The 23,217-nt window shown below is 36.2% G+C and overlaps 2 protein-coding genes across 4 annotated transcripts in view; one reads left to right on the top strand and one right to left on the bottom strand.

Moving 5' to 3' along the window:
• The window catches only part of LOC142344642 (uncharacterized), a 54,071-nt gene that overhangs the window by 25,582 nt on the left and 5,272 nt on the right, over positions 1 to 23,217 (bottom strand). For 2 of the 3 annotated variants that reach the window (XM_075396459.1, XM_075396468.1), the window contains exons 3-4: positions 3,870 to 4,230; positions 3,181 to 3,201 (exon numbers count right to left, since the gene is read on the bottom strand). In XM_075396459.1, the coding sequence (XP_075252574.1) occupies positions 3,181 to 3,201; positions 3,870 to 4,230 (382 nt within the window). The remainder of the gene's footprint in view (positions 1 to 3,180; positions 3,202 to 3,869; positions 4,231 to 23,217) is intronic. The other variant, XM_075396477.1, reaches the window with a different exon arrangement.
• Positions 17,279 to 22,249, top strand: LOC142344632 (putative peptidylglycine alpha-hydroxylating monooxygenase 1). The gene is made up of 4 exons (XM_075396448.1): positions 17,279 to 17,457; positions 17,648 to 18,110; positions 20,788 to 21,160; positions 21,696 to 22,249. The coding sequence occupies exons 2-4, from the start codon at positions 17,667 to 17,669 to the stop codon at positions 22,118 to 22,120; spliced, it is 1,242 nt and encodes a 413-aa protein (XP_075252563.1). The 5' UTR covers positions 17,279 to 17,457; positions 17,648 to 17,666; the 3' UTR covers positions 22,121 to 22,249.

Below are 23,217 nucleotides of genomic sequence, written 5' to 3'. Positions count from 1 at the left end.
ATGAGCTGTAGTTTGGCAACGGATAAGAAACAAGAGCCAAAGTTGAGCGGGATTTTCAGCGGAAATTCCCCCACATTACCTTTACGTTTTGTGACCACATTGATTCTTTAGAATTCGGTTGGATGTAGTTTCAGGAAAATTCTCAAATAGCACCAAAAATGTATGAACTCAGTTGAAGAATTTTATGAAAACAGAAATGAGAAATAAAAACATAAGAATAGAGAAACACAACATCACACTGAAAGAAAACCTTTTTTCTGGTTTGTTTATTTCATTTATGATCGAACAACAAATTAAACTTTCAAAATATTCCAGTTTAGAAGGTATTCTCAATTTGCTCAAATATACATTTCATCAGCTGCTCTGATCTTAAAGCTGCTCTTAAAGAGTTTTTAAAAATTACTTTGGAATTACCCTTTCCAGTTGTCATATCAAAATTTCAAATTTACACAAGTTTTTTCTCACAATTTTTTCTAATTTTAATTGTTCAACTTAAATTTGCAAATTTGCAAAAACCGAAGGTCAAATCTGCTATATTAGAAAAAATTTACTACAACTTTCAGTCCGTCTGGTCACAGATGGCGCTTCTAGATAAGGAAACAAAAATCTACTAGCTCGTGGTAATTCATTCCGATAACATCAATGAGCGGTAGAAACAATTGAAATTTTTTAAATGAAGCCCCGATAGGAAAACAACTTCAGAAAAAAAAATTAGTGGTACTGTTTGAAACAAAAAAAAATATGCCGTCTTTTCTCAAAAGAAAAACTGTAGAAAGATAAATGTAGTACAACCTCAGAGATTGAAAAAGTATACAAACACACACCTCAAAGTATACAAACACAAAGTATACAAACACACACACACACACATCAATAATTAAAAAAAGAACACCAACACCCATATACAATGCCCAACACCAAAGAGAAATATATATTTAAAATTTCTTTGTCAATTGGTCACTAGACAAGGTTCGTCACTGTTCATCTAGATCTTCTTTGTTGTTTCTTCTAAAAAAATAGGGTTGGACTTTTTGAGGCAATTTTGTCGGTAACTGTAATTTTGACATTAGGCGTTGAAACGTAATATTTGAAAGTTTTGAAATTTTTTTTTCAATTGAGCAAAATTGCACAATTAAAATTTTGAAGTCTCACACTGATGTGTCGTCAGCGAGATTTGAATTAAGAGTTTTTGTGTTGGGCACACTTAAAGCAGCAGTTTGTAGGAACATTTAAACAGTTTTTTTGTTCTTTTTTCTTTCTGACATGTGCACTCGGCTTCTATTTGTGTCTAACATGTGAATGCACTATTTCTCTCACACAAACTATCCCTCTCTCAGTCTCTCGTTCACACATACCACACACATAAAAACATAAAAAAGCGCACACCGATAAAAACACCCACACAAGCGTACAACCACACAAACACATACAAAAGCACTGCCAGAAAGAAATCTTTTGTAAAATTTTTGCTTTGTCATATCATTTTTACTCAACACTCGTCAACGCTCATATATGACTTGACTGCCTTTTTCCAGAAAACTAGAACTGGACTTCTTTATGCAATTGCATCGCTAATAGAAAAATTGACAGTAAAGTCTGAAAATGACTTTTCGAAGGAGTTAAAAATTTTATTGTTTAATGAGCATAAGGGCATTATTAATTTTTCCAAACCTTGCAGATGTGATATCATTGACATTTGAAAACACACAGGCTTGGCTTTGGACATATTTACAACCAAAACTTTTTGAGAACTTCAAGCAAATTTTTTAAATGGTTATGAAAACTGCCAGTTTTTGTTTTCTGCCTTTAATTATGTAACATTTAACGGAAATATTTCTCTCACACTGTCTCTATCTGCCTCTGTCTCTCTATCTCTCTCTCTCTCTCTCTCTCTCTCTCTCACTTACGCACATACCCCGCACACTAAAAACATGCACACCCATACAAGCCAGATTAAATAGACATAGTTTTGTTTCTGATTATTTTAAAAACTGAAAGGTTGAGCTGAACTTTCCAATTTAATTAATTTTCTGACTTTTTAAAACTTTTGCTCTCTGCCTCTAGTAGCTTTCATGTATAGGAACGTTGAAAGCTGTTTGTTAAACTTCCTATCTAGTAGCTTTGAGAAACATTGGTTATCATTAATTTTAATTTTTCGGCTTTTTTCCAAAAAAAAGTTTTAAGTGAGAGTATTTTTAACGAAATAGGAAAACGCAATAAAATTGAGTGCTGAAAAAAAAACTATTTCATTTTCTTTCACAAGAAATATTTGTTCTTCATATGAAGAGTTTTGCCATCAATGAATTATGAAGTTTTTAAACTTACAGAAACGCCGAAAGCCTGGAAATGATCAGTTCGAAGAGCAATTTCGAAACAAAAAGAATTGAAAAAAAATCTCCTCATTTAAAAAAAATAGTGAACTTCTATTAATTTTCCAATCTTGACAAACCAAAAACTCTGTAACTTCAAATATCAACTGTTTTTACTTATACTAGAGAAGATTAGTTCGAACTATCTGCTCAGACATTATAAAGAAAATAAATGAAAAAGATAAGATTTCCTTCTTTTTCAATAATGAGTTTAGTTGATTTGGTGTTCGTTTTTATGATACTGCTTTTTTAAATTTATTTTTTTGTTTCTGAGGTTTTGAAAATACTCATATGGTTAGCTCTGATTGAATGAAAAATACTTTTTGCAAAACAAATCTAGAAGTAGAAAAGAATAATTTTTCGCTTTTAGTTTTACAATTTCAAAATTGATTTTTTTATTTTGCAAGCTCTAAATTGCCTGAAGTCTTCCACTTCTCAAAAATAATTTTTGAAACAGAGAAAAAACTTTTTGTACAGTAGGTTCTATCCAGCAGAAAACAGAAAGACGGATAGAAGTTTCTTTTCGACAAATTTTTGAGGAAAAAACGGAATTTCCCCTCTTTTTTGGAAATTTTCCGTCGGATATTTTAATTTGCGTTTAGTTAGAGAGCTGATCATAGACTTACAGATTTAGAAACAGATCAAGTAATAGCCAGTAGAAACTAATAAGCGACAACACAGCATCAAACAGAAGTGTCTAGGAAGCGGTCAAGAATATTACATATTGAACTTGTAATGCTCCATCATAATCTCTGCAATGAAATAATTGTTTAATTTCTTTATTTTAGTTGAATCGCAGCTGTTTTCTTACCTTGTACCGGACAAATTTTGACTAGAATCACACACCATGTATTCACCAAATAATAAATAAGCGCATATTTGTTTCAACGTTGCAAAAAATTTGTATCTCTTACTTAGGACAATCAAAAATTGATATGTTGCCTTCTAATGACAAACTGCAATTGTTTAAGTTTTGTGAGAGCTTTATACTCCAAGTTAATTTCAACAGGGACAAATTTGTTGTTACATTTCACATGGAGAATCAATGCATTAAAATTCCACCAATATCATGTATTATCCTTATGACATTTTTTTTTACAACAAGATCGTGAATTAATACAAATCTTTGTTCGGAATCAAAAGTTTTTGCTCATTAAAGGTTCAAATAAGTGTGTTTTTGGTTGAAGAATTCTTCATTCTTCTCAATCACTCTTTATAACATCAGTCCTGTTCTCCTTAAGTTTCAGAATTCTTCTCGTTTCAGTCTTCATTGAACTCTTCATTGAACTACTTATGACATGTTACTAAACATTGGTTGATTATAATAGTAATAACTAGTCCTGCCCTATAATTGGGCCACACATGCCATTACCTATTGAAATCTAAATGGCTTCATTTGTAGTTAGAAAATCAAAAAATGTTTTCGGGGAAAGTCTGATCCAGCACTTATAAAAAGGTATTTTTTTATAAGCTTATAAATATTTGCACTAATCAACTTACATCAACATAAGGATGCTCCATACACATTTTGAAGAAGTCATTGAACAGTTTATTCTTCTCCGGAACCCATCTGGCAATTAACTCCACAAAAGCCGAGAACCTCTGGTTCTTCGTGTCAATGTCCCCGATTTTTATGAAGTGTGCATATACAGAGATCTCGTTGACTGACATTTTTGCATCTTGTGAGGGATCCAGAATTGGGAAGTGACTGGCTTCGTCGCCGACGTCTGAGTCACTGCTGGAAGAGTCGTCGTCTTCCTGGTCCGCTGGCTTGTTGCCGTCCAGTGAGTCGTGCCAGATGCCGCTATCTCCTTGTCCATCTTTGTTGGAATCTGTGTTCAGTTCTTCGACCACTGAATACCTGAAATTCAAATTATTTCAACTTTTTCAACGCGAGAAAAATGCAAAAGATGTGAAAAATTTCTTACAATGTGAAAAATTTCTTACAAATAAGTTTATGTGTAAGTGTTCAAGAATTCGTAAGTTTTGTTCACAGACCCCTAGCCTCGTGTAGAGATTTTATCGAAGCTCGTACAACCATGCCTTTAAGTGGACATAGAAATAAACAGTATAGGGAAACCAAGACTGAATATATTATTAACTCATAATTTGAAGACCCGATTGCCTGAGTCCGTTCGCAGTAATCCTGGTGTCTTAATTAAGTGATTAACATATTGCTCGGATCTACTAAAATTACGCGACAAAAGTCCATTTTTAGAGATATTTTAATCGAACTTGTCATTATTTTCCACGACCATGGTTTAAGATCTACTCTCGTCATTACATTTGTCCACGCCGTCACTGTTGCCAGCGGTCACCAACCGCGATAGTTACAAATTATCAATTAGAGAGAAGTGAAAGAGAGCCTCGTTGGCCCCTACCTGTTATCAATTTCAAAAAAAAGTCTGTCGCAAAACTAATTGTCGGTTAAGAAAACAGTCAGCAGTTTTGCAACTACTAATATCCCTGTTCACAAAAACAATTAGAACTCTGAATTTGGTCTCAATTGTTTACTAAATATATTCAAGCAACACGGTTTCAGGCTAAATAAATGCTCAAAATCATGAACATGGGTCACTTTTATCCGCGAAAACGAGTGAAAAAAGTCATGTTTTCACTCAGTTATGTTCACGATTAACATACCCATTTTTCGTAGTGAACAGCACCTGTTATGGTTAATTCTGCAATCTGGTTGACAACCATCGAAGAAAACCAAAAAGGTCAACTTTGTTTTAAATTCACAATTCTTTCAAGGACTGCGAGAGATTGTAACTTTTTGCGTCACTACGTACCATAAAATTTAATTTAATGCAACATGAAATAAGATCTCAAGGTGACCAGGGAAAACTATGAGCGCGCGTAGTGGATAAAGTGGAGGCTGAATCGTAGAAAAAACGGGTCTTTCCCATTATAGCCCACCAGCTTAGTGGTTAGATAACCTATAGCCCCATATCGTGTGTGGTACGGTTGTACCATATTTAGTTCATGTTTGATTACTTAGTACTAAATTAATTTAAGTTTGCCCTTGTCAGGCTAAAAGTCATATTTCACATATAATTAATTTACCGCCGACTAATAAGTTAACTTTCCAGTTTTGTTCATATCTCCTACTTTTGATTATTTATTCATTCTCTAGAATCTCATCATTGAATTCAGTTGCTTTAATCTACTCTGTTTTACACTAAGAGCGATCCTATCGGATTCGAGGAGGAATTCCACACTCAATAATTAAGTCTGTAATTGCATCACGATTGCAAAGTAAATCTAAAAGTGGTAATCCCACAATTTAGTAAAACTTGGATTCGCACCTCGAATCCACTCTACAAATTCTAAGTGGATTTGTGACACGAAACGTATCTCTACGGTCAGGGATATCACATGGCGCAGTCAGCAACTAAAGAACGTGCACTCCTTGGAATCGAGCCCTTTTGGGAAAAACCAACACTTGAACCTGCATTGCGATGGGATCGATGGCAGATCATGCTGAAATTAGCTATAATGGCTAAAGAAGGCATTTCGGTTGATATTCTTCTTTGAGATCCGCCAGACAAAGTTATTCTACCTCCAGAGCCCATATATGAGGCTGACGTTGAAAACAGCACAGCTCAAAGCGAACGAGATCGTTGAATCCGTAATGAGCAGTTGAAGAACTCGTGGTTAAACCATTGTCAGAAAATAGAACTCTTAGGTATACTATGTGGTGAAAAACCCTGGAAATAGTGTGATAACAAAGCCGTCTCCTTAACGTATCTCAGTTTGGGGATGGAGGGTAGACGAATATTTGGTTCCCAAGAACCAAATATCCAGATTGATCGAGTAACAACAAAGGCTCTCTGGGAAAATCTTGATAGAGTGTTTACTAAACAACGAAACATCACATTTGATCGTTACACTTTTCTCACTAGAAAGCAAATGAAGGGAGAGCCTGTGGAAAAGTTTTACGCTTGCCTTCGGGAATTATCTTTGAATTGCGATTCAGGAAGCCACGAGGAGTCGATCATTCGTGACGTCTTCATAGCTAATATGCAAGATGGCGAAATCCAAAGGGAATTGTTAAAAGAAACACGAACGGCTAAAAACGCTCTTGAAATTGCTATGAACATTCAAATGGGAATACAAAATCAACTTAAAATATCTGGATCTCCAGCTTCGACACCTACAAATGAAATTACAAGTCAGACGATAAATAATGTTCAGGGATCGAGGAATAGGTCGCGAGCGTCGACAAACCAGTTTGTCAAGCCAACAATTTGTCCAAATTGTGGCTATGGTTGGTCCCCATCTCATAGACAAAAATGTTTTGCCCGTGGAAAGAACTGTAAAAACTGCGGAATCGCTAACCACTTTGCAAAAGTTTGTCGAAAATCCAAAGAACCTATTAAACCCAAACGCAGAGTAAATTATGTAGATGACTCAATTTCAGAGGCGGCAACAGTAGGTACGTCAGCAACAGCGGCCGACCAAGTCAACAATATAAATAAACTTCTACCACAGCAGAGCATCTACGACGCGAACTATGACTCGGACTACGATGATTACGATGATAATTGTGTAGCGGCGATTTCAATTCAAAATAACGTTCGTGAGGTGGAACCAGTAAATTAAGAAATTTGTGTTGCGAATACAAAAACAAAGGCATTGGTGGATTCGGGAAGCGTGTGTACTATTTTAAACAAAAGTCTAGCAGACACAGTAGTGTCCGAGTGCAATGAAAGCTATTGGGTACAGTCACCAGAAATAGATGATTTGAAACTCTTACGATATAATCAAGATTGTTGGCGTGATCAATACATCAATCAAATGTAATGATTGGATAGCCACGGGCGTTGATGTAACAGTGGTGGAAGACGGTCACAGACCCATCATTGGACGAGATCTTTTTCAAAAGCTAGGTTTTTCTCTTACTCAGTTGAAACAAGTTGCAAATATTGATCAAAACCAATGCCTAATCAAGAATCAGATTGCATTTGATTTTCCAGATCTCGTCACCCGAATCAGTAAATCTTTAAAACATTCAGTGAAATCAACATTTCACAAAGAATTTACACCTACACATCAAAAAGGACGACGAGTCCCAATTAACTTACAACCACTAGTTAATATAGAACTAAAAAAAACTACTTGACGAAAAACACATCATAAAACTAAACAGTTGCTCAGATAAAAATTTTGTTTCACCTATAGTAATTACAGTAAAAAGGGATAAAACAGTTGAACTAGCTCTAGATTCCAAAATTTTAAATAAATCTATCCATAAAAATAAATACCAAATGCCAAATATTGATAATTTAATTGACACGATTCAACAAAATTTGAACACATATGAATCACAAGAAACAGCATATTTTTCAACCTTGAATTTGAAGTACGCATACAGTCAACTCAAATTAGACCCGGAAACGGCTCGGCATTGTAACTTCAATATCATTAGCGGTGAGAGAATTGGAACATATCGCTTTATTACCGGTTTATACGGATTAACTGATATGCCAGCAGCATTCCAGAAAGTAATGGATTATACTTTAGTCGGGCTCCAAAATACCTATTGTTTTCTGGATGACATTATAGTGGTTAGCCGTGGTTCTAAAGAAGACCACTTAAACGTAGTCTATAAATGCTTAAAAAAATTAGATGAGGATAATTTACGAATAAACTTACCTTAATGTCATTTCGCAAAAACAGGAATTGAATGGCTAGGACATAAATTTAATTAATCAGGAATTGCACCACTTGAGTCAAAAACAGCGGCAATCGCTTCTCTATCAGCACCTAAAAACCACAAACAATTACTTTCATTTTTAGGTTCTGTTCATTACTTAGGAAAATTCATTCCTAATCTATCACAATTGTGCCACCCTCTTCGACCATTACTAAAAAAGAATACAAAATTTGTTTGGAATGCTGAACATTAAACTCATTTCCAAGCAATTAAAAATAAAGTCGCAAATGCAACAGAAAATACACACTATAATCCGCACTTGGAAACGCGAATCAAATGCGATGCTTCTAGAGCGGGACTAGGAGCAGCTTTAGAACCACGCTCACCTACAGGTTAGGATACAGTTGCATTCGCGTCTCGTTTCCTCAATTCAAACGAGGAACGTTATAGTGTTAATGAACTTGAATTGTTAGGGGTTGTGTGGTCTGTAGAATATTTTAAATATTATTTGTTTGGCAAATCATTCACAATCATTACTGATCATCGAGCACTACTTTCAATTATGAAAGAACATCGATCAAACAAATCCTACCATAGTAGATTTACACGTTGGATAGATCGTCTTTAACCTTTTGATTTTAACATCGAACATATACCGGGTGCAAAAATGGGGCTGGTAGATTACATTTCCCGTCAACCAAATCAAGAAGCAAAAGTTACAAACAAATATGATGAGGAATTTGCGGTAGCAACAATTACCCGCATTCTTGACGCTATTGCTGCAATTTTCGTAAATACCACACCACAAAACTGCCAATCACAGCACTTTAACAGCGTCACTCACACACATTCCACACGTGCCTCGCATCCTCGCTTAACAAACTATTCCAATTTGCTTTCTGCCCTAAATCGTCATACAACTCAGTTGCTTCTTGAGAATTCTGCAAGCACAGCACCATTCCAATCGAGTTCAAATAATACTTTAAACTCAACTTCAATCCCTACTCATTCAGAAATCCCTACAAACGCATCACATTTCCATACAATTTCCACTCACACAATGAGCAACATAACATCCAACCCACAAACTCCTCCTACACACAGCCGAGTCACGTTTCAATCTACCCCAAATTCAGCAGTGAACACGACGAGATCATCTAACGAGGGTCAAAATTCCCCAAACTTGGACTTGTCGAAAGAAGAAGTCTTTGAAAATAACTTAACACAGTTATTTACTAAAGGCTTCTTGGCTGTTCTAACAAGCAAAGATGCCGTCCTTAAAAAGGTGTGTGATTGCATCCTCCAGAACAACCCCCAAAGATGTAAGGAAGCGAATCCATACATGTTCTTTTATTGGAGAGATCTACATGTCCGCTCGGGTTGTGTCTGTATAGATGAACGGGTGGCAATTCCCCATTCTATTCAGGACGCAGTTTTGGAAAGCCTTCATCTAGCACACCCTGGTAGTTGGGGAATGATAACACTCGGTCAGTACGCGTTCTGACCGTATATGCACCGAGAAATCCTCGACAAGGCGGCTCAGTGCAAGCCTTTTACTGATATTTGTAAGAATCTTAAGCCCGTTGTTCCGGCGTCTAAATGGAAACCATTGCAGACATGTACAGAGCCTAATGAAGAAATACACATTGATTTTGGATGACTCATTACAAATGAAAAAGATCAAGATATTTATTTTCTTGCATGTATTGATCGTTTTTCAAAATTCCCCACTGTAGAAGTATTTGAAAAAGCTAACGGACAAAACGTTCTTAAATTCTTAGATGACTACATTCACATACACGGTGTCCCCCGAAATATTAGACTAGATCAAGCACGTTGCTTAATCGGTAACAAAGTAAAAACGTTCTGTAAACAACATAACATTAACCTACTCACTGCCCCTGCTAATGATCATAGAGCTATAGGATTAGTAGAGCGTTTGATACAAGCAATTAAAAGACGCTTAAGCTTAATGAAATTAGATAATATAAATAAATCATTTACAATTGAAGAAGCAATAAAGTCAATAGTCTATCAATTACGTATTTGCAAGCAAAAAACAACAAACGTAACACCTTTCCAAGCACATTTTGGAAGAAAGCCAAACCTAATTTAAGTACAGTACCAAAGTCATCTAATCTCTCATATGAAAATATTCTTCACTACTATTTAGATGCCGATACCGTCCCAGTAGAAGATTACCTTGACGAAAACGGTTGGGTAACAGGTGATCGTAGTGATATCCTCATACAAGAGGCAATGCAGAAAGCACAAGTGGATGCGGGACGCCGCTACAATGGGATCACAATAAGTCCATTTCCCGTTTCATTGTGCATCCCAAACTGAATAACCCAATTCCTCGGACCGAACCGTCACCTGATCTCAAATTGGCACGCAAAGTAACGAAGCGATCAAAACGGGACCTTCATGGATTATAGGAAACTTTGGCACCGGATAGTACAGTCGTACGAACATCTGATACTACTACAGTTATTAAAGAACCTGGAGTACCCGAAGTTTGCGTACGAAATAGTGACATCGCCAAATTTGGCACTCACGCTGAACGCAACACAGACCTTTGGGTGTATGCAAAACGACTTCCTCTCCCCTATGAGAAAACCACGGAGGAAAAGATTTCGCAGCACACAAAAGAGCTCTAAAAGAAATTCAGTGGGGAAATCGAAACTCGTCACCGCCCGACCTAATCAGACGCGGCCTCGGGAGTGTCGTCTGCTAATAGCAATATTTCAAAGGCGATGGCATCTCGTAAACCTAAAAAACCACAAGCAGGAGGCAAACGTTCCAGAAATACTTCTGCAACCCTCAACACATCAAATGCTTCTTCTGTTGCTGCGTCCTCAGTAACATCTTCCGCCGTTTCACCTTCAACATCCAGAAATAAAAGAACTCGACGCGCCCCCGAATATTTCGGTTTCGAAAGTTCTGTGTACTCAGTAGGCGATGACTCTGCCGCCCCTGCATATAAGAAACAAAAGCCTGACAATCCAGTAATTGCGACAATAATCCAAGAAGAGGCAGCTCAACCTTCTGCACCAGCGACCTATTATGAGTTACAAGTAGTGAGTCCTCCTGCACCCCCTCCAGTTGGAACATGGTCACCCGAGAGCTATGACTATGAGGATTATACCAGAGAGATAAGCATGAGCATCTTTGACGCCGAAAATCAAATTTAAAATACAAACGATTATGTTCAATTTGTTAAATTGTTGCTTGTGTTAATTCTGAATTATTTAATTGTCCATTCTTAATTTAAATATGGATTCGTACCACTTGTGCGCTCATTTTGTGTTAATGTTCACTATTTATTTGCGTTTGTGTCTCATTTTCTTCAGTTAAATTTGATGCTGCTTATGTATCAATCTTCTGTATGTTTTTACTTTCGGGGATTCGCACTTCGATTGTGCCTTAGTTTATGTTTTATGTTTAAGATTTCAAGTAAATTTTGAGCGTTTACATTAATTTTATTCTTCAAGCATAAGCCCCTCATTTCCATTGCTATTTCATCATTCATTTGCAGTTACTGACATTATTTACTGTTTTTACTAACCAGTACATATGTTACTATTATTCCAAATTTTTACACTATTGCAGTTTAAAAATTTCTCTCGAGCAGAGGATATGTGGTACGGTTGTACCATATTAAGTTCATGTTTGATTACTTAGTACTAAATTAATTTAAGTTTGCCCTTGTCAGGCTAAAAGTCATATTTCACATATAATTAATTTACCGCTGACTAATAAGTCAACTTTTCAGTTTTGTTCATATCTCCTACTTTTGATTATTTATTCATTCTCTAGAATCTCATCATTGAATTCAGTTGCTTTAATCTACTCTGTTTTACACTAAGAGCGATCCTATCGGATTCGAAGAGGAATTCCACACTCAATAATTTTGTCTGTAATCGCATCACGATTGCAAATAAATCTAAAAGTGGTAATCCCACAACTTATTAAAACTTGGATTCGCACCTCGAATCCACTCTACAAATTCTAAGTGGATTTGTGACACGAAACGTATCTCTGCGGTCAGGGATATCACATCGTGGTAATTATGCCATAATGGGGGGCTATAATTTCATGGGGGAGGCTAAAATGGGAAGGACCCGGAAAAACTAGTAAACATTTTTCGTTTTCATAATAACTTCCATTAAAAAGAAGCAACTAACTATTCGAAATGTTGAATCTTAGCATGGCAAATGGGAAAGAAATGAAATGAACGTACACAACGCTTTTAGCGACAGACAAACAAAAACACAATATTGACGAGCAAATTGCGGTTTTCTGTAATACTTCTTTTTAAAAGTGATTTTACAGAAGATTTATTTGAAGAAATCGAAGAACGGGTTTTCTAATTTTTTTTAAAGCTAAGCATTAGTCACTTTCCTTAATGTTATTTGAAATTCGTTTGCTCTCTCAAAATTGAAAATGTGCAAGCCAACATTTTTTAGATGATCAAAAACGTCCAGAAAATAACAATTCTACTTCGAATTGCTACAGAAAACCAAAAACATTTAGCGTACAACATCACCCAAACACGTCGTAAAATGACAGGTTCATATGTCGCTGTCAAATCACTGAGTAGTATTGAGAAAAATTATCATTCAATATTATCTCGTGACACAAAATTTGGCCAAATATAACAGATTAAAATCTACAGTTTGGCATCAAAATATCAAAAACGAACCTTTTAGCTTAACGACACTAAAGGAGTAGCTATGTATGTGATTGAATGCCTGATATGAAAGAATGATAATTTGTCAGGGTTTTGGTTGTTGAAAAACCAATTTTTGAGAACTGTTCGTACAAGAAAAATCTTGTTATTCCGAGTTTTCATTGTTTCAATTATTTCAGAGTGTTCAGAAATCTACACTCTGTTTGAAAAAAAACAGAAGTCGATATGGGATTGATTTATCTACTCACCTCATTGACTCAAGTTTTTTATGAACTTTTGAAAAAAAAACCAAAAAATATGACCGAGAGTGAAACTAATACTACTTTACTTCAAATTGCGGCTGTTGAAGTAGCTGTCATTAAAAAATGCATTTATTTTCCCTACAAACGTAGATATAACAACAAAACGTGTTCTTTTAAGTTCTTGTTCTTTGCCCAAATTGTCCGTGATTAACTTATATTTCTATATTTGTTGGTTAAGAAATTCCAGCACAATTATTTGAGATGGTGAACAGATAATTTTTTCAAATGCTTTTTTTTGTAAAAATCTTAAACCTATTGTTTGTTTAACCGCAACTTTAATGAGTAATTAAAAAACCTCTCAGAGTTATTATATCCATCAAAATATTGATAATCCGTCGTGATTTCTCAATTTCCATAATTTTTTGCATATAGCTCATTTATTCTAATCTAAAGTAACACACTAAAAAAAGTTCCATTAAATTTACCTTAACGGAGTTAACGTAAACCTTTGTTAAGGTCAAATTAAGGTAACAATTATCTTAACTTCACCTTAACTTGAGTTAAGGTAAAAAATTACCTGAAATGTGTTAAGGTAAAATTACTTTAACTTATCTTAACTTTTTAAATAACTTTCTGCAGTACATAATTGTTCATATTTAGTAAAATTATCAAACGAAATGTTGAAGTTTATTACAAGAGCATTACAATGATATTTATATGAAGCAATTTGAGCAAATATTTGTTCACCTACACTACATCAAACACCAAAAATACTTTCAGTGAGTGCTCAAAAAAATTCAAAAAGGCAGTAACGCACCAATTTTGCAAAAATTGGTATTTTTATTTTTCACTCGCCTCTGTTTATGTATTGGATGCTCACAAATCGATTCCGAGTGGTACCGAAAAAACTGGTTTCAGAAAAACGGTTTAAAGAAAGTTTAAAAGTGGTTTTAAAGTGTATCAACTTGAATCCAATCACTCTTCCTTATATATTAAATCAAAAACTATTATTCCTGCATAAAAAAATCTCTGTTAAACTGGATTACACTAAAATCCACTAACCGACTGATGTTTCTAGCTTGACCAAGTATTGTTGGAAACTTTAATGGTTTTAGAGGTTAACACCAAAAGTGAAGTCTCAACATAACGGTTTCAAGCAACAATGATTTCTTTAAAATCAAAACAACCTGAAACGCGGTTTGGTTTTAAACAGTTTTGTTTTTCTGTTTCGCCTGCCTCGCCCGTTGTTCGCTCTTTTTTCGTTTTTTTTTTGCCGTCTGCGCTCCTCTTTTCCTGCTCCCTTCCTGCTTTTGTCTTAGCTTTTTTGGGTCTCCTTCTTTTCTTTGACGTCTAGACTGCCTTCTGGTTTAGGTGCTGGTCCCTCGTGGGCCTCAATAATGCACCCTTTCTAGTCATCAAAGAAACTAAGAATTCTCATGAACAAGCTAAGACTTTTTCCCCATTCGACTGTGTACATAGATTTTACCTTAATTTTTCAGATAATTTTACCTGAAAATTTTTTACCTGCTCACATCCTGTTTTTGTCTTAGCGTTTTGGGTCTCTTTCTTTTCTTTGACGTCTAGACTGTCTTCTGGTTTAGGTGCTGCTCCCTCGTGGGCGTCAGCAATGCACCCTTTCTAGTCATCAAAGAAACTAAAGATTCTCATGAACAAGCTAAGACATTTTCCCCATTCGATTGTGTACATAGAATTTACCTTAATTTTTCGGATAATTTTACCTGAAAATTTTTTACCTGCTCCCATCCTGTTTTTGTCTTAGCGTTTTGGGTCTCTTTCTTTTCATTGACGTCTAGACTGCCTTCTGGTTTAGGTGCTGCTCCCTCGTGGGCCTCAGCAATGCACCCTTTCTAGTCATCAAAAAAACTAAAGATTCCCATTAACAAGCTAAGACTTTTTCCCCATTCGACTGTGTACATAGAATTTACCTTAATTTTTCAGATAATTTTACCTGAAAATTTTTTACCTGCTCCCATCCTGTTTTTGCCTTAGCGTTTTGGGTCTATTTCTTTTCTTTGACGTCTAGACTGCCTTCTGGTTTACGTGCTGCTCCCTCGTGGGCCTCAGCAATGCACCCTTTCTAGTCATCAAAAAAACTAAAGATTCTCATGAACAAGCTAAGACTTTTTCCCCCATTCGACTGTGTACATATAATTTACCTTAATTTTTCAGGTAATTTTACCTGAAATTTTTTTACCTGAACCGGTTCAGGTAGTTTTGCCCTGCCTGAACTTTACCTTAACACACCTTAACGCACCTTAATTTTACCTTAAATTCGTTAGTTTTTACCTGAAATTTACCTGAAAAATTAAGGGGGCACCACCTGAACTTTTACCTGAACATACCCTAACTTACCTTAAAAACACTTTAATTTTTTATCATTATTTTTAAGGTAAATTTACCTTAACTAATATAATTTACCTTAAAAGTTCAGGTTAAATTTAAGATATTTTAAAGTAAAATTACCTGAAATTACCTGAAATTTTAAAGTAAATTTCAGGTATTTATTCAGGTCTTTTTACCTTAAATTTTAAGGTAATTTTTGCGCGTTTTTCAGGTAAGTTCAGGTAATGTTACCTTAACTGTTCAGGTGTGTTTTTCAGGTAAATTTAAGGTATGTTCAGGTAAAAGTTCAGGTGGTGCCCCCTTAATTTTTCAGGTATTTTTCAGGTAAAGTTGAGGTAAGTTAAGATAAGTTCAGGTAAGGCAAAACTACCTGAACGTTTCAGGTAAGTTAAGGTATTTTTTCAGGTAAATTTACCTGAACTTTTTTTAGTGTGAACTTGAACTACTAATCCCGTTTTTTTCAAGCTAGGCCCTATCCCTTTCAACAATGGCTAAATAATTTCAACGTGACAAAAATGACTGATTTTTGTAAACTGTATTGAGACGTTAAAACTGGAAATTGTGTTAATAAAAACTATTTTGAAATCTTTTCTTTAAAACTTAGTTCTTGCACTTCTTGCATATACGAGACTGCAAAGAGAAAAAAAACATGAAATAGTTCGTACTTTGTTTTTGTACAACAGCGACTATTGTAGTGCTCAATATGGAAAGTTAGTAGCAATGCATTTAGAATAAACCAATGATGGAACTATAGTTCAGCCCGTTCTCTGCAATTATTTTTTCCCAAATTTTTGCGGACCAAGCAATAATGCCAGCATTTTTTTTCGTTTTTTAGCTGTGTAACCCATATGCACCTCTGAAACACTGTAGAAAACATTGTCTCAACTTAAGTCTCAACTTGACTCAATTTCAGTTGACTTCGTTTTATAAAACTGGCCTTAAAGCCTCTTTACAGACCATAAATAACACGATAAAGACATTGTTAGTCATTGAGCTGCAACGTTTATAGCTAAATAGTATAAAGATACATGTCACAGGAAAAAAGTGAACAAATTGAATTGAACCAAGAACCGAATTGAACCGAGAAAAAATGCCGATTTTTTTCGATGGGCTGAATTGATCTTAATTGATACATCCGCCCCTTGAATGATACTTCCTTGTAAAATGTACCCACTGTTTCATTTTAAACCGGTTTTTTAATACCAGCTCATTACGAAAAGAGATTGACTTTATAGGAACATATGGTAAACCAAACCTAGCTTTAATACACTTAAATGCCATTATTTTTGTAATATTTGCTGGTTGATCAGTTAAAAGAGCAATACAGCACTTAAAAAGACATAAAAGAACAAACTTAACATATTTTTTATAAACACAAAAGGGGCCTTCGCATATTTGGAAACTTGAGCATATTTTGCGTGTGTACTGAAAAGGCTTCCCTGCATTAAAAATTTATTGCCTCTGCAATATTCTAACTCTCTTTCTCTTTTTTTTTACCGTTATTTCTTCCGTGCCATTATTGCCATTAAGGAAACAGCGCACGCGATGGGATACAAAAACAGCGAAAACATTACTCCCCAATTCCAATAATATTCACAGTTTGTCTCAGACTTTTTGTTTTGTTTTGAAAAATCTTAGAACAAGTTATTTTTGTTCACAGAAATATTATTTATTTGACGAGTATGATATTTAGTTTATTTAGATACGCATTTTGAACAAACCCTCGAAACACTTCAAATAAATTGAGGCCTAAAAATATTATTTCCCTTTCAATTATATGCTGTTTGAAGCAACGCTTACTAATGTTCAAAATGTCCCGCGATCATAGACTATCTAGAAAAATAAGAACCAATGGAATATATTTTAACCCCATCAATTAAAGTACGACCTCAGGACTTCGCTTTGTTGGGCGAAAATTATTTCTGTTGTCCTTCAAAAATTTAGTAGGTATACCCAATCTTAATTCCCTACTTCTTGTTTCTTCCTTTCAACGTTTATGCTGCATACAATGTTTCATTTAAAGTCACAAATCAAATTTGATTTTTGAAAAGTCAAAACTGTCAAGCCGCCAAATGTGAACAAACGGAAAAGCTATACTTTAATGTCGCATTTTGCCTGATCTAAAGAACTGTTGGATCTATTCTGTTTTGCCCCCCCCCCCCCCAGTGTTTTTTGCGCCCCTCAGTTACAAATTATATGTTGTTATATAGCACATTACTATGTAAAAAATAGCACGTGTGCCTGGGGGCGTAAAAAATATAAGCCCACTAAGCTGGGGGGCCGAAACAGAATAGATCCGAACTGTTTATCAATTCTGCAGAAATTCGTATTGTGGAAAAATGCGAAATATCGACTCGCGAGCTTCGATTAAGTACAAAATCTTTCCAACGCAGGACGACTACGAATTGTACAAACGAGACGAATCGATATTTTACGAACCAGATCAAGAAAGTAAATGTTATGTGGATGTTATTGTCAAGGTTCTAGTTTTGCTTCTAGTTATAGTCCCGGTATTGTTTTTTGCTGGAACCCACTTTTACCCCAAACTCCTTTCGCACGAGAAGTCTATAAGCGTTGCTATCAGCTTGTTTAGACCCTACGTTAACGACCAGTATGTTTGTGTTTCACATCACTTAGACCCGAACGAGAGCTATTACGTCACCAAATTCGAAACTTCAGACAAAAATGCCGCTGCTCATCACATGCTATTGTATGCATGTGAAAAACCGGCATTTGAGCATGATAAAATTTGGTCATGCGGGCACATGGCAGAGGAAAAAGCTGTCAGAAAAGGAGAGATCTTTTCCGTCAATCCCTGGATCTTAGTGATCGCACATTCTCATTGCAACTCCCTTCCCCCTTAATCCCGGTAGCCAACAATGCTATTTTGGGTCTTTCCCATGATAGCTCCCCAGCTTAGTGATCAGATAAACTATAGCCCCCCCCCCCCAATCATTGTAAATATACCATAATGGGGGGCTATAATTTCATGGGGGGCTATAATGGGAAAGACTCTCTTTTTTGTGAAAAACAGGAATCACTCTACTGAGTTTCTTGGTGGAAACTGCAAATCAATAGTCTTAACTGAGAGTTATCGCGCTATTTAATTTAGGATAAATAGAATAACTTTGTTTCCACTGGCTGTTCCCGGTTATGACTGCCCGGTTCTGTTGCTTTTCAAACACATTTCGGTTCTATCCTGTTTTGCCCCCCCCGGAGGTTGGTGGCAGAGTAAATCAGCGCTGAATCAGTATAAGACATCTGGTTTTTAGGATGGCCAGTACTCTGTTCATGTCCCAATTTACACGGGCCAGTGTTGATTTTTCAGTAAAATTTACTGGATGAAAAATATTATGCTCAGCTTAACTCGCGCCAACTTTCGCAATTCGGATCACACTTTACCTGGCGACTCCAGGATAAGAAAGGTCCAATTTTGTGCTTTTAGGAAATCTGGTGTTTCCGTCAATTTCAATTATGAGGGATTGCAGGAAATGGTTTACGAGTGCAAAGGTCGCTTAACCACAATAAAGTGGCATTTGAATAATGATTGACACAGTTGAATGAAGCAGCATAAGAATGGCACTGATTTGTTTGAATAGCAAACAGAGCCGTCTTTGGGAATGTAAAAATGTTGAGAGCAGTTCGTAATGTTTACTTAAGAGATCAAGGTTTCGTTGCTAAAGATAAAAGCGGTTTGGGTTAGTATAGACAGCCGTGGAGGTACAATTAAAGCACCGAGAGACAGGAAAACGAGAGACAAAGGGGACCCAGAGATAAATTGAGAAGTTGGTAAACAGAACGGGACTAAACAAGGTGTGACAATCGTTTATAACTTTTCGTTTACTTTGTCATTCAGTTTTTGTGCTTTTAGAAACAATAGTGCTCTTAGAAACTATTAGCAGGCCCGCAAACGCATCACAAGAAAAATCTTTCAAGGGAATAGGTTTAAAGGAAATTGTACCAACTCCGGCTCTAGCCCATATGCCCCTCGTTTACCAGGCATAGGTTTTAACGCCTACGCTACCGACACGTATTTTTACGTCTTCTTACCCTATGTAGAGGAAAGTTTCTGTTAAGCGACATTTTCGGCATTGTTGGGTTGCATGTTTAAGGAGCACTAAATTTGTACAGAGAACGAGCTTATACTTGGTGGTATTGAGCGTTTCAAAAGGCCTGTACTACGTTAAACAAAAAACCTCAAAAAATGCGCTGATTAGGCACTTAAACAATGTGACATATCACTCGAGTTAGAAAAAAATTATAGAAAAATATAACAAAGAAAGATCGAAGAAAAATAAAAAAAAAGGGAGAAAGAGGGTAACACAGTAGTCTATTCCTATTTGAAATCAGTTAAATTTTTATCAATGGCTTCAATGGCTCGCCTACTTTGGCAAGCTTAATGAGCGCAAAACATGTTTAGATTAAGAGCTAAAATATGACAAAAGCCTTTAATTAGACTCGGACCCCAGTCCCCCGCCTGACGGTCCTTGTTCTCATTCTCTTCGCTACTGATGACTATTGCTTACGCCTGTTGACCTTTCTAATGAGCAATTTTCTGGTTAGTGGCCTGTTTTTTCTATGCTGCAAGCTTTATGAGTCCAAAAAATGATCAAAATAGGAGCTTAAATATGGCAATATAGCTCGTCTCAAAACGAAATCATTACGTCAGGCTGAATGCTTCAGGGCCGTTAAAAAATGCGAGGATTGGAGCCTAATGATGGTGGTACAGCATTCGAGTTAGAATTAATATATAGATGGTGTCTTTGGTAATTTTCACTTTGAGGGGTTGCATGTGTGACTAAACAATTTGTGACATTTGTTTAAAACATTTTGTGAAAATTATGAAGAACTATCTGAATGCAAGACTGTTTGGGATATTGTCAGCACTTGAACTGAGTTGCTTCTCGGAAGCGATCTACGTTCTTTGTCCTAATATTAGTATTTACTGTTATAAGTTGTCATAAAAATATTCTTCCCATGATAGTGCAAGTATATTTCTTGTTTTTTTTTCATTTTTTATACAATATAGAGTAAAAACAGCGTCCAAGACAGGCAGAGTGACTTAGATTTACAAGGTAGCGCTTGCTACAAGGTTAAAAATCTTTGGTTTAAAATAAGGGATTGATTTTCAGGGCGACAGAGTCACCTCACTGTTAGGCTTATCTGAAATTGAGAGGGGGGACTCGGATCTATTCTGTTTTAGCCCCCCCCCCCACCTTAGTGAGCGTATATTTTTTACGCCCCCCAGGCGTATGTGCTATTTTTTTACATAGTAACGTGCTATATAACAACATATAAATTGTAACTGGAGGGCGTAAAAAACACTGGGGGGGGGGCAAAACAGAATAGATCCGGGGATTCCATATACGGTGGGATGCTTACATATAGCTTTTAACATACAGTGGGTGTCACAAATCGCACAGGCGTTTAAACGAAAAAGATCCAACAGGAGCTAAAAAGTTGCCCAAGGGGTCAGTTTGCGGTGGGGGTGATTCCGAAATCATATTCGCAGAAGCAATGCAAGCTGGCTCCTATTCAATGCCCAAGGGTGTATCTTTCAAACTCGGACATGATTCAAAATTCAAGTATTTAACGCTTCAAATCCATTATGCAAATGTTGACAAATTTACGAAGAATCGAAATCTCTTCGACAATTCCGGTTTGAAGCTGAATTTAGCGCAAAAACCGACAAATTACACAGCTCACGTAATGTTACTGGCAACAGGTGGTGGATGGATCCCAAAGAATAGCAATATAACAAATCTGGACATCCTATGCACAATTTTAGCCCCAAACGAGAAAATCAGCATGAAACCCTTCGCTTTCAGGAATGGTTTCCTTTTCTACCCCCGAGTATCTAAACTTTCTGTATTTGATATTTTTACAACTTACTAATCGTATAAAGAATTTCGCATCTTTCCCGTTTGCGACACCCAACAGTGGGTGCGTATTATTTGCAACTCCCAAGAGCCCCTGATATCATTACAAAATAGTTTGCCATTTAACAACACACATTTTGTAACAGGGTTGGGTGGCGGAGGAGGGCTATGACATCTAGGGGGGGGGGGGGGGGGGTGGTTGTAACATGCTATAATATAATATCGTTTCCGTTTGTGTCCCCTCCCCCCAGTTACAGAGCACGTGCCATTACATAGTAAATCATTATGTAAAAATATGCCACGTGCGTCTGGGGGGGGGGGGGGCGCAAATAATATGCACCCACTAAGCTGGGGGGGGGGGGGGGGGACACAAATGGAAATGATCCCCCGCCTGTTATCAGGCGATACAAACAACTATCAGCGGAAAACAAGTAGGTTTACTTTCTATACAGAAACTTCAAATTTTGTTCACGGGAGAAAAGGAAACAGGAACCTCTTTTAGGACCCACGCCCACTCCTTGGGCAGACTGATATCCGGTTATGTAATAAACCAAACAAATACCAGCGATTGGAAATTGATAGCCAGGAAGTCACCCCAATTGCGACAAACATTTTACCCGATTCTGAGAGAGAACATCACAATCCGTAATATGGACCAAATAGCAGCCAGGTGTTCGTATAAAAACCCGACCAATCACACCGTTTATATTGGGGGTACAAAAGAAGACGAAATGTGCAACCTGTACATAATGTATTATACAGAGTCGGGTAGCAAAATGTGGCAACGATGTCAAGAAAATTGGCAACCATTTCATAATTCACCCGACTTGCAGTCAATATTCAATGATAGTAGCCACTTGACCCATTCTGAATTAAAAGAGGTTAATGAAGAGCAGAAACTTCACCACCATTGAAAACGGACTGAACAAAAACCATGAAAACAATTTGAATTTTTAATTTGAAGTGATTTTTCTCAGTTGTATCGAATTAAGGATTTAAAATTAATGTTGATCATATACAGCTTAATTGCAGTTCGATCAGTGTGTTGTTTTTGAGGCAAGACCAGTAATAAAAAGAGAAAAATTGACGGCTCTCTTCTTTAAAAAAAATTACATAATTACAAAAACAGATATAGGAACATTGACAACGGGAGTGTAGAGTAAATGTATAATATAATTAAAAATGAAGGGGGGGGGGGGGTGGGAATGCATAATATTAGGGTATTTATTGTAACAAAGATGGTTAAAAATAACTTAATTTAAAGTGTCTCCACTATAGACTCCCATAACAAGAAACTTTGAGAAGTTTGAAATGTCTCAAAGAAATGGGCCCTGATTTTTTTCACAGTTTCAAATTTAAGATTATTAATAAGTCGATTGGATATGAAGAAATCATTCCACTATTCTACACCTGTTGCGACAAAACAGTCAAGGTAATGTGATTTGTCTTTCACGTAGAAATAGAGAAAATGGAGCTCTGTTCGACAAAACTTTGTGCCAGTAAAAGTCATCCTTAAAATTCAAAAAGCTTTTAAATGGAAGACCTTGATATTATAAATTTGTCATGAGATGTGTCATATCTTCTTCTGCTGGAGCAAGACTGTTCTGCCAAAATTAAATTTGCCCAGCTTAATTGTGTCTCAAGTGAAATTGAAGAGAACACTTTATACCACTCGATTAGAAAGCCCTATAGCGAAAATGACTGGGAACTAGTGCATTAAAAAATTTAATTCTTGTTTGGAATGGGAACGCGCTCTTGACTGCATACACTACTAACATTACACACGCCATTTTTCGAATATATTTTTTAGTTCCCCCTGGCAAAAAATAATCACCAAGAAAAACTAATATTTCACTTCATTATGGCATTGTTATCATTTCACAGCTAACGGTTATAGAGCATGTGTTGTTTAAATAATTTCTTGACTTTGTTGAAGTCTACAAAGAAGTCTCTTTTTGATCGTTTTACAACAAACTATTTCAACAGGGTCTTTGATATGTATCGCTGTTCT

This window comes from Convolutriloba macropyga, chromosome 1, assembly GCF_964194025.1.
Source record: "Convolutriloba macropyga chromosome 1, txConMacr16.3, whole genome shotgun sequence".
Lineage (NCBI taxonomy): Eukaryota > Metazoa > Xenacoelomorpha > Acoela > Convolutidae > Convolutriloba > Convolutriloba macropyga.
The sequence above is the reverse complement of the archived record's forward strand: the minus strand, read 5'-3'. Positions and strand labels throughout refer to the sequence as shown.